Source organism: Rattus rattus, chromosome 3 (genome assembly GCF_011064425.1).
Source record: "Rattus rattus isolate New Zealand chromosome 3, Rrattus_CSIRO_v1, whole genome shotgun sequence".
NCBI classification, from domain to species: Eukaryota; Metazoa; Chordata; class Mammalia; order Rodentia; family Muridae; genus Rattus; species Rattus rattus.
This window is the reverse complement of record NC_046156.1, coordinates 33,741,588-33,754,239: the sequence shown is the minus strand read 5'-3', so window position 1 is coordinate 33,754,239 and position 12,652 is coordinate 33,741,588. Positions and strand designations below refer to the sequence as shown.

The 12,652-nt window shown below is 39.9% G+C and overlaps 1 protein-coding gene across 1 annotated transcript in view; it reads left to right on the top strand.

Moving 5' to 3' along the window:
* Nucleotides 1–12,652, top strand: part of LOC116895327 (bifunctional heparan sulfate N-deacetylase/N-sulfotransferase 4-like) — a 297,831-nt gene that overhangs the window by 241,245 nt on the left and 43,934 nt on the right. Inside the window, 1 exon segment of the mRNA XM_032896635.1 lies at nucleotides 11,471–11,653. Within this exon segment, the coding sequence (XP_032752526.1) occupies nucleotides 11,471–11,653 (183 nt within the window).

The window sequence follows — 12,652 nt, the reverse complement described above, 5'->3', positions numbered from 1 at the left end:
AGTCAAGAAGTCTGCGTAGGTTAAGACTGCCAGAAGTGAGTGACTCTCTCCCTGGAAGAGAAGTTCCTCCAGGTTTAGTTCTTTGCAGTTTGTCTTTTAATAGTTTGAGAGTAAAAGCAAGAGATGTAGTATCTCCTTTCGGAATGTCTCTCCTGTTACGATTATTACAAAATGTCTCCACACTCTATCCAGTTACCTAAGCCAAACAGTTGAGTATCAACTCGGATTTTCCTTTCATCCCAAACAGCTAATCAAGTGCAAATCATTTGAGACTTTTTTTTCAAACACGGATCACTAGAGATTCAAGATCTGCTGTCATTTGAATCTTTTAAGTTTTTCTCTTTCAGGTCGTCACTGTTCAGACATCATTCCTTTCTGACACATGGCAGCAGCAGCTTCTGACAGCTATGCCCTCTCTTTCACATAGCAGCTAAGAGACATTCATTTACAGCGTGTATTTCTCTCTCCCGATTTACAGTGCTTTGTTGTGGCTGGGATTAAATTACAAACTACTTAAAAACTTTGGGGTCCTATATGAGCTCTCATGCTCATTCATGCGACTCTTTCCTTTGCATGGATCACAGCCTATCAACTTTATTTTCTAGGCTACACTGTTGGCTAGCTGCCTTTGAAGTCTGCCTTGTCTCTGTCACCTAACCCCTTCCTCCTACCACCATTCCTTCTCTGACATACTCTCTTGCCTGAAATTTCCCACAAAGCCTCCGTTCCCAGATTCCATACTTCTCTGCTTGAGGAGCAGTTTGCCAGACTGCTAGACCCAAAAGCCTGTGCGTCTCAGATCACAGATTTTACCTCATCCTCCCTTAGTTCCGCTAAACAAATAGCACATGTAAATCTACTCACTGTTATATCTCTAATTCTAATATATGGTTAGATGCATAATTGACATTTAATATATATTTGCAAATCCATTGGTTATTCAACACATTTTAAGATGGGTTTCCAGTTAACCAAATCCAGCTTGACTCTACCTGATGTCATTTGAGAAGTCTGCAAATGGTCGTATTTCCTCTACCCAGTGGCTACACTACCCAGGATCATTCCCAGGCTAGTGTGTTTCTTTTTTGTTTCTTTTTTTTTTGGTGACTTTTATGTGGCATCATTGTCACACTGTTAAAAACAAAACAGGTATTCAGACGGAAAGCAAAGGTGGCAGTCCTCCATTGTGTAAACCATTGTCCAAAATCGTAACACCTAAATTCTCAGTCCTGGTTTGCCTAATTAAAAAAAAAAAACGAAACAAAACAAAAGAAAATACAAATGTGTGCTATAGCAATTCAGTTGGAAACATGCTGCCTTTTAATGACTTAAGCCTCTATTAACTTAGAAGAAAAATGAGAAGTCGGGGGTCCTGCTTGCTGAAATCCATCAGGAGCCTTCTGTTCTCTGTTAGAACAGCTGCCCTGGTTACTGCTGCTCCGATGAAGCTGCGGTCCAGCCTCCCTATTCAGGAAGATCAGTGTTTACACGCTCGTCAGCCCTGGATCAAAACAACTCTGATTTGTTAATAATTCACTAACCAAATATTATGACTGGAAAAAAAATAAAAGGAACGCTGGTAAATAATCAGATGCGGAACGGAACTTCTGCTGCATTGAGTCTCCTCACAGAAATGGAAAACACAAATAAAAACGTAATTTCGAAATGCATCCTATCCTATTAAATACCAGCTGTTTTCAGGGCTGTGGGATGGAATGTTTTGTTTTCCCCCTCGTGTCCTTAGAGTTGGGATGAAAAATTGGAGCGCAATTAAGTTATTCTACGTTTGCTGCTGGAGAAGGAGTTGAGTGTGTGTTACCAAGGAGACACAACTCCATGGCACCCACTGTTGCCGCACACCTATCATGTGCTTCTTAGAAAGACATGAGGCTACAATAGTGGTCAACACCTTTCTTCTAAAACGTTAGGATGCAGGGACAGACTATGAGTGACCAAATAAATACAGGCTGTGTCAGACATCAGTGCCCCCCAAGAGAAAGCAAGAAGCCAGCTCACTACTCTACTCCTGAGTCCTATTTGCGCCTAAAATCCACTCATATGCTTTTAAAAATAAACTAGAGGGTTCCATCTACAGTCCCCTCCTATATTGATTCTTAACTACACCCATCACTGATGAGCGTGGTGAAAACAACTTGAATTTATTCACAAACGCCCTGAAAATGGAACAGTAACCTCACAGGCTGGCGATCAAACTTAGCCATCCTCGTGAGGGGATCCAGATATTCAATATTTTCTGCTTTAACTAGAAGTCATATTAATTACCAAAATGCAGTCATAAGTCATGATATACACAAATATAATTTCAGATAGATAAAGAAAAATTGTTTGCTTACAAAAGGAAAACGTCTATAAAATGTAAATTTTAAATAATGTATTTGATGCAATAACCACAATGGTCACCGTTAACCCACAGGGTAATATTCCAACAGCCCATGATTACCATGTCTGCCATACTGCTTTCTGTATAGATGTATCTTTGATAAAATTTGTAGATTAGACATTTAAGAAATTAATAATAAAATAGAACAATCAATGACACTCTTTTAGCAAATATTCAAAGTTCATGAATTATTTATGTATAGAATTTTCTATTTAATTTTTTTTTACCATGTGGTTTAGTGCAGGTTAACAAAAAGCTCTGAAAGATATCCATGTACATAGTGCATTAGTGTATTCCAACTTTAACTGAACATGTGTGATATCTTCCGTGCAATGTTTTCCATTGAAAACCTATTTGGATACACCACAACTGATTTAGCTATCAAAACATACCTGCAAACTAAGTCAGTGCTTTCCTTGAGTTAATATGGGAGCCTCTGGTTCAGAACCCAGTGCACATGGCCAGACGCCCTTATTCAAGAGCCACGTCTTTAACCTCCTATTGCTGCAAAGCAAGGCAATGGGACAGAATTATTACATTGCCACAAGGTCATATCTGGATACTTTTGGATTTCCACAGTGATAAAATAAAAATGATAGGGAAACATTATTTCCTTCATTAAATATGTTCCAAATTAAAAGTGTTTAATTTTCCTACCCCACCCCATTTCCCCACAAAAACAAACAAACAAACAAAAAAAACAAAAAAAAAAAACACTTCCTTTGAAGAGTCAGGGGTATGGAATGTTAAAACATCAGCTAGGAGTAGTGATTAAATATGAATGCTTGTGGTACTGCACAACTTATATGAAACCACACTGAGTCACATGATGCACAAAAGCCCCTCTGGTAAGGGAAGCAGCCTGAGGAAGATCAATAACTGAAGTTAATTCTGACTGGAGATCTACAGGCATGCACAAAGCTGCATTCGGAAGCCATTTTCCCCTAGATCTGCAGACAAACACACTTGGCTCTAAAATATCCTTTTGCTTTATTCTCTCTCTCTTGCTCCTTTGTCTATTCCTCTTCTCTCCCTTCTCTTTCTAGCCTCTTCTCTCTGCCACCTTTCTCTTTCCAAGATTCACTTGTAGTTAATATACCTTTAAAACTCTGACAAAATAATTGAAATGTTTCTTTGAGCCTAGAGGAAAGGACTTATTTTCCATTTCTGTAACCTTGTTACCTGTTTGAGGTGCTGCTGATTTAAAGTCTTATTCCATGGGATAATTATTTTCAACTTTGATATTTATTATCCTGAAATATTTCGAGTCCCTATGGAGCTGAAAGGTTTGTGTGCATTTAGATGCAAATATTGGAACTTGAATGCCCTTTTCCCTAAAGATATGTAAGTGACATTTTGCATGAATGAATTTTTAAAAAATCATAACTGATATATTGTTAGTTATTGAAGACAAATCACTTAGATAATTATGATGATAAAAACAGAAGTTAAAAACATACTAGGAATTTTAACTAACTTGTTTGTTGGTAAACTTCTGATTGAACCAGTACAAGAAAAAGGAACTAATCCTGAGTTCACAGGCTTTTTGTCCTTAAGTGTATTTTTGCTGCGCTTTTCATATTTGACAAGGTATTTACCCACCTCACAAGTTTCTAGCTGTTTAGTGGACTTGGTGATGTGTTTGATACTGGATCTGCTGGCATTTTCCCAGGCAGGCCACCAAACCTCTTTGGTTTTGCTTCCTTTTCTCTAGAAGAGGGTATTTCTAAGTCAAACAACTGAACAAGCAAAAGAAAAATGGACATCAAACCACTTTGTAGAGTTTTATTAATAAAGCAACATGACTGTCCCCCAGTATCATGTATTAAGAAAAGATAAAAGATAAAACCATTAAGTTTGCTTCATTTTTGACAAATACACTACTAATTATAATTCTAAGTAGTGGACCTCAAGGTCATGGCATTCTTTGTGTTGAGTAATAAAACAATGTAATTACCTGGGGTTTGGCAAACTTTCCTTATATTGGGTAATTTTATAGATGCGTACTTTTTCCAAGACATTAATTGCTCCAAACTAAAGAGATATGAGTGCCTGAAATCATGCCCAGCTTGTGTTATCTGTGCTTAAATGCGGTAGCATTGCATGCAAATTGGCAGTGTTAAGCGTAACATTGTGCTTACTCTCTCTGTATGGTTACAGCCTACATTTAGAATAAAATAAAAACCAAATTACCCTTTTTACGACAATTATGAGTTCAATGCCAAAGCCCAGGAGATGAGCCATCAGGACTCTTCCCCTGAATTCCATCCATCTTCATGTCTTAGGAGAACTAAAAAGCCTGATCAATAATTTAACCAGCTAATGGACATATTTTTAAACACAATGGACTCATTCTGAAAAGTGGCATGCTGTCAGAGCCACAGGGACGAAACTGGAAACTGACTGCTAATACTTAATGCTTATCTTGAATAATCCTGCTCCGAGCACAGTGCGAGCTGCCTCAAGTGAACTTCTTGTCTCTCTGGTCTGCATAGCAATTCTTTTCCTTTTTTTTCCCCCTTTGAAAGATGTACTTTACAGACGGTTTATTTTTAAAGTCAGTGTAGCACTCATATTAAAACACTCAAATATTTAAAGTGTATTTTAATTAAAAATGTGTTCTATCAAAGGTGTCCCTAAGTTCTAAATTATGAGACCGTGCAGTGTTTTCTGGCCATTGATATTCATGATCACGTAATTTTCAGTCACATTGTAGTTGATATACAAGCTGGAGATGTATGGGAACTTTTCTGTGTTGACTCAGAAAATATTCTAAATCAATGCAGACAATGTTGCTGTCTTGCTCTCTAGATAAAAGGAGGGTTTCGGTTGTTTGCTCTTTTGTTTCATTTTCTCCCTTCTCTTCCTTGTATCCTTGACACTAGCAACTTTATAACACATGGGAAATTGTTCTAAAACGTAACTAAATGAACTAGGTGCCCTAGAACAGGTCTGGAACCTCTGGGCTCAGGAGACTTGAGACCTCGGTAAGAAGATGCTGAGTTTCAGGGCAGCCTTGAGGTTGCACAGTGAGATCCTGTATGCGGGGCAGCACATAGGGGCAACAAGTAACACTTGTCACTACAGCATCCCCTTTATACTCAGTCAAGGATTATCAAGAAAGTAATTACAGTCATCCAATTTCCTATTATGAAGATGTACATATTGAACATTAAAATCTTTTGTTTCAAGACAGATGCAATGTAGACCAAGGTAGTTTTGAACTTGCAAACCTACCTGAGTTCTCAAGTCCTGGGATTACAGGCATAGGGAGTCCATGAACTGCAAGAACGATAAGGGCATTTCTAATAAATCTCTTCCATCCACAGTTGATTTTTATACACACCATGTATCTGGTCATCAGCCTAAAAGTAGCCTACGGTGGAGGCTAGGAACTTGCCTCTGTATTGCATCAACTGATAAAAGGAAGAATTTAAACTCATTTTTTTTGTTTTCTTTGTTTTGTTATATTGGAGTGGAGAGACTTCAGCATTAAAGGCAAGATAAAGGTGGCCCAGAGGCACGCTTAATCACAGAAATCCAGCCACCCAGACCTCCTGATCTCTAGAAGGCCGACTCCAAGAGGCCCGAGAATTTCAGCACTCTGTACCTTACTCAAAATAAGCCATTGATTACGAGGAGCTTGCCCGTTGTCTGTACCATGAAGATTTTTCGGAGTAGGGTCATAGCTCTGTGCTGTAATATTTCAGGGTGCGGAGTCATATCTAGCAACAGTGTGCACACATGTGGCATAGTCATACATACTCCAGGTGGTCCTGTGGTTCATATTAAGACATTCTTAGTATGTGCTATGAAAATAACGACCAAAATGAATTCAATTAAATTAGTTATTTTAGGGGCAATGAGCAGAGGGCAGTCACTGACAAAGAGCAGATAGTAGCACCTTGTAAGTCAGATAATTGGCTATTACCTCTTCCTGCATCCCTTGACCTGCCTTATTTAGGTCTCAAGCCACAGTCTTATTTTGCCTTCTCCCTACACTTTCTGAGCAGTTTTTTTCCCCCTCGTAAATAAGCTATTTGTCCAGAAATGCTAAAGCGAAAGTGCTCCATCTGCACAAAAGGCGCTTTTAGCAAGCCAGATACGTGCAGCTAAGCTGTGCTTGCAAAACTGTTTTTCTTAAAGTGCAGTCAATTGACCATACAGCAGCACTAATTTGCTCTTAACCAGTAAAGCATGTGCACTCAGTGCCCCATATGACAGCCACTGCAGCCAGGGCTGCTGGCTGCTTGCTTATACATGCAGCCAAGGGAAGTGTAAGTGCACCAACAGCCCTTAGCTTAAGACGGAAGGCCGAACCCTTCTGCTTTATGTGAAAGGCTGCTTGTGCTTCCTCCATGAATCAAAGCTTCTCCTCCAAAAATTCAGGAAAATCTAGTTAAAACTAGTGTTCTGTAAAAATCTAAAATCATCATTATAATAACCAAATGAAATGATAATATCCATTTACCTGTGATATAAAAATAATAACCATGGGAGGTACAGCGTGGGTGGGACTTGGGGAGAAGAGAGGAGGGGAAGGGGGAAAAGGGTGGCAGGATCAGGCATGGGAGGAGATGGGGATGATATCCAGAGGGTCAGGATATTGAACAGAGGTGTGTAGCAATGGGGGATGGGGAACTGGGTTAGCCAATAGAAAGTTGAAGACACCCAGAAAGCAAGAAGCTCCCAGGACCCAATACGAGTGACATTACCTGAAAAACCCAAAAAAGGGGGAGAAAAAAATCTGAAACCATATCCAGAGGTTAGGCATGGCCCAGGTTGAAGGATGGAGCCACCCATCCTACTCAAAATTTTAACCCAGAATTGCTCCTGTCTAAAGGAAATACAGGGACAAAGAGTGGATCAAAGACTGAAGGAAAGGCCAGGCAGAGACTGCCCCACCTGGGGATCCATCCCATATGCAGTCACCAAACCCAGACACTATTGTTGATTCCAGGAAGTACTTGCTGACTGGAGCCTAATATGGATGTCTCCTGAGAGGCTCTGCTCTGGCCTTCCTGATACAGATGAGGATGTTTACAGCCATCCATCAGACTGAGCACAGGGACCCCAATGGAGGAGTTAAAGGAAGGACTGAAGGGTTTGCAACCCCATAGGAAAAACAACAATATCAACCAACCAGGCCTACCAGAGCTCTCAGAGACCAAACCACCAACCAAAGAGTACACATGGAGGGACCCATGGCTTCAGCCACATATGTCTGGCATCAAAGAGGGTGGAGGCCCTTAGTTCTGTGCAGGCTGGATGCCCCAGTATTAGAGAATTTCAGAGTGGTGGGGCAGGAGTAGGTGGGTGGGGGAGCACCCTCTTGGAGGCAGGAGTAGGGAGTAAGGTGGGGGGTTTTGGAGAGGAAACTGGGAATGGGATAACATTTGAAATGTAAATAAACAAAATAACCAATAAAATTAAAAAAAATAATCCTTACATTATTCTCAAAGTCCATTCTTATTTCTTTTCTTAGATTTTAGGCTACTTATAGGTGCTTACACTTCCAACTTGAAGTAACAATGACAGATAGATTTCTAGAGCCTTAAGGTAGTATGTGAGGTGTTCAGTCTATACCTTGCTTTTATGATAATTTCAGTCCCATTTAATTATGAAATGATAATTAAGCTGAGGTACACTGAAAGATAGAGTTTTAAATTAGCTCAAAACTCAGCAACGGGATCTGACTCAGGAAGACAGATTGTTAAAAATGCAGGAGAACTGGTTCAGAGACACTGACCCTCCCGCTTATCACCGGACTGAGTAAAAGAGTAATGGGTTTTATTCTGCCCCGGTGATGTTTGTTCAAGTCCCCTTTGTGCCCTCCAGCCATTGTGTCCTGCAGAGATTATTCCAGGAAACCAGCCAGCCAAGCCTAACCAGATGTGTTTCAGATGCACATGCCTCATCAACTCTGACAAACATTTACCCTAAAGGACAATCGGGATCTGTTCTCAGGAGAATGCTTGACCTTTCCCCTCTTTTAAACCCTGGAGTCTTAAGAACAATCCTGTGACTTTGAGAGTTTCCCCTTGTGACATTTTTGGTATTTCCTTTTGACTTCCCCCCATCTCCTGGAGCTTGTGACTTCTTCCTTTAAAAAGCCCTTCTCCAAGCCACTCGGGGTCGACACCTCTGTCTCCTGTGTGGAATACATGTCGGCCCGGAGATCTCTGTAATAGATCTCCGTAATGAACCTCGCCTTTGTGTATTACATCCAAAATGGTCTCTCTGTGTCTGGGGTCCAAGATTTCCCGAGACTTGAGTAAGGGTCTCTCTTCAGGGATCTTTCAACACCACTTCAACGTTCTTGCTTCCTGAAGGCTGTAGTGACTTCCTAATAATCCTGGTTTGGCGAGGTCTGGCTACAGATACCTTGATACATTCTGGAAACTCCAAAATGAAGTCCTGCAGCAAACTACCTGGGATACAAGAGCTTAACACTGAGGCATTGAGTTGCACTGAGGCAAATTCATTAGTGACTGCACAACCAGCGGCATGGGCTCCAGAGCTTATTCCAGTGAGAGCAGATGTGGTTCAGGTAAGATGAATTGTGTCAGCTAGCATTTCAGTGATTTACTCTAAATTTCGGCACCCGTCAGGTAAACTCACTATGCCAATGACATTGTTGTAAACATCCCCTCCTATGTTTGAGTTTTAGTGTACAAGCCGGCCCCTGACACTTCACCTAACAAAGCCCAGTGAGAAGAAAAACAGAAGTTAAGGTTATGGTTTGGCTCCCAGCACCAGACAATTACATTAAAAGACACAATGGTCCCCCAATCAGATGCATACCAGGCTAGATACCCACTTTTTGGCTCTATAAATGCTTGCATGAAACCAGGCTCAGGGTCTACCTTCCTTCTGTGGCAATGTTGGCAGGGAGCCCAGGTTGGAGCTTGAACAAAGAGAACCTAATGTGATTACAAAGGATTCAGCTCCTTGGTAGTCTTTCGGGGTTCACGACGACGTTTCAGGGCACAACAGCATGCTGGTGGATCTGGGAATTTAATTCCCATTTTGAACCTCTCTCAGTGGAAGCTAACACAATTTACTTAACTGCTCTTTGACTCCATTTCTTCATCTGTAAAAGGGTTTTTTGAAACTACTTTGTAAGACCAGGAAAAGGATTTAATGATTTTATAAATGTGAAGGGCTTAGATTCATGACTACCACAGGTAAGTTTTACATAATTTGGGGTATTATTCTTATAATTTGGAGACACTAGGGCCAATGGACCAAATTCTCACCCTCTCATTTTTTTTTCTTTCAGGGATGATGAGCACTGGCAGATAATTTTAATTAGTTGTGCTTGGGGACCTTTTCAGTGTCCTAGTATGGCAGAGAGAAAGATAATACCTTTTGAAAATGAAAAGTCCTTCAAAGGATGAAACTGGTTCTTGAAATTAGAATTTCTAGGCAGAATATCATTTACTGTATTCTAGTACAAGACAACGAATGCTCTTATATTTTTAAGATACAAGCTTTTCTTTCTGTGCAGTTATAGTTATTCAGTGACGTTACATCTTGAGAACAGTGGGCCAGTATTATGATCTTTGCTACATAGCTACTATTCTAATGCTGTCTCAGTGAAATGATTTGAAATAGTTGCATGTTCCAAATTTAATTTTACTGTTCCTAAATAATATGAATAGTCACATAAAGTGATAACGTCTGAGAGAGTGAACATTGACATGAGATGGTGGTCACCGATTCCTGGTTTTTCCTTCATCTCTGTTCAATCTCAATGGCCCACTATTACTCATTAAAGCACTATGGAAATATTACTTAAAATGAAGTTATAAAAGTTCTCAATTAGATTATTTAGGTTGCCCTGTAATACTTATAGACCAATCTTGTGATAAAATCCATCTAGATTTTTTTTAAATGCATGTGTTTAAAAATAATGTGAGAACTAAAAGAAATGTATAAATTGTTGATGCTAGAAAATGATTGACTTTTTCAGAGTTGCATTAATAATCTCAGAAAGTTAGGTGAAGATTGCAAAATTTTTCTTTTATTTAATATTTGATTTTCTGCTACAATGGCTGAGATGGACTGCACAATAAATTTATCTTATATCAAGCAAATTCTTGCATGGTCTTTCAAGAACCGTCACTTTTTCCTAGTTTGTGGTGTACAAAGAACAACACAGGAATGACAGAAAATTCTTAGAGTTCACGTAAGGTCTTAAAAGTTGTAAAAGATTAATGAAGGTGGTAGTTCTTGGCTAATGTAAAAATACCTTTGCAAACTGGTTTTAAACTAAATTTATTTTTAATGCACACAGCAAAACATAAAAACTATATGCTACCCTGTAATGTTTCTGTACACGCATTGTGCAATGCTTCAACCTCTAACCTATCTCCCCAAACATTTATCATTTTCAAACTTTGCTTTGGTAAAGAAACGGATAAAGGCCTCGTTATAATGCAAAGAAGCAAGTCTATGCCACCCTGATGCCATCAGAATGCATCTTCATAAGAGAAGAAGTGGGGGACTTGAGGGATGGCCCAGTGGTTAGGAGCACTGACTGCTCTTGCAGAGATCCTGAGTTCAATTCCCAGCAACCACATGGTGGCTCACAACCATCTGTAACGGGATCCGATACCCTCTTCTGATGTGTCTGAAGACAGCTACAGTGTACTCATACAATAAATAAATAAATAAATAAATATTAAAAATATTAAACAAATTTAACAAAAGAGAGAAGTGGAACATTTGCTTTGCTTTAGAGCTGCTTTAGTTCTGGTTCCTCTGCTTTCTGGAGATTATATGATTTGGGGTTCATGATATTGGCCTCATAAGGGTAAAACCAATATTGAAAGTGGCACTACACTTCTGGTTAGCAAGGCACTCATGCCAATCCCCAATTCAGTCTTCATTTTAACAGTAATTTAAGTGGTATTTTAGAAAAAAAATTAAGTGTATTACAACCCCAAACTATAATTGGACCTGCCTTGAAGTTCTGAAGTTAGGTGAGATGTTGCCCGGATCAAATGCTACCACTTCTGAGGGTATGCCTATGAGATTGAGGGGACATTTTGATTTCTTTCTCAGATCAGCATTTTCATGACACATCTGTCTAACTACGGCAATGACCGTCTCGGCTTATACACCTTTGTGAACTTGGCCAACTTTGTGCACAGCTGGACCAACTTGAAACTGCAGACCCTGCCACCAGTGCAACTGGCCCATAAGTACTTCGAACTCTTCCCTGAGCAGAAAGACCCTCTCTGGCAGGTAACACTCAAACCTTCTCTCCAGGGGGAGGACAAGATTAGCAATGTGTTACTGTTTGTTTTGTGTTAGGAACTTATGGCATAAACGTGAAATTAAATAAATCAGATAAATGTATTAGGGCATGTTAACATGGAAATGTAATACAAATTATACCCTTTTCCAATTGCCATAGTGTCTTCCATGATAGTACTTTGTATCTTTTGCAATTTGAGTGTTTACATTTGTAGTTTTATTTTGCTTGTTTGTTCAGTTCATTTGGAAACCCAGTAGTAAGGATGGCGTTTTATGGATGGAGTTCTGGGCAAGCAAATGCTTTAGACTTACATATGGTACAAGGACTGGCTAGCTACTATAAAATGATCAGTAGCAGGCAGCTCAGAAGACTAAAAACAGAAACAAAAAAAGAGGCTCTGTAATTAACTCAAGATCCTGTTACCACACACTAACATGACCATGTATGCTACAGAGTACATCAAAGAGGAGAGAGCAACCCCTTCCTCCTGCTCCTAAGGATTTAGTGTCTGTTTGGCGTCTTTCACATTTCTTTAAGTCTAACTCATTTCAGTAACATCAGGCCTATCGATAGAAGAGAGACTTGCCAGTTTTCGGATGGCTTTTACTACTAATTTGACTCTCTGTGAAGCCACACAGCTTGAAAGCATCCAGTGTAAACTATCTCCTCTTCGTGGTTATCTAGGAAGCACTGCCTCCCACTTACTTGGCCCTTTATGCATCAGATTGCATCGACCCACACGATCAATGAGCTGGCTGCAGAGAGCAGATCAGATGTTCCCTGCTAAGCAGTCGCTAGAAAAGAAGCATCATCGTTAATGAGAAATTACTGCGAAACAGACTTTCAGAATCTTCCCCATTTCCTTCCCTCAAGCCTCTCTGTCTCCCTTTAGTCCACGAGTCACATCAAACAGCACCGTGTCTAGGTGGCCAGGGATTCTCTAGACCTTCGGCCATTGAAGATCTGCTAATGTACACAGCAAAACT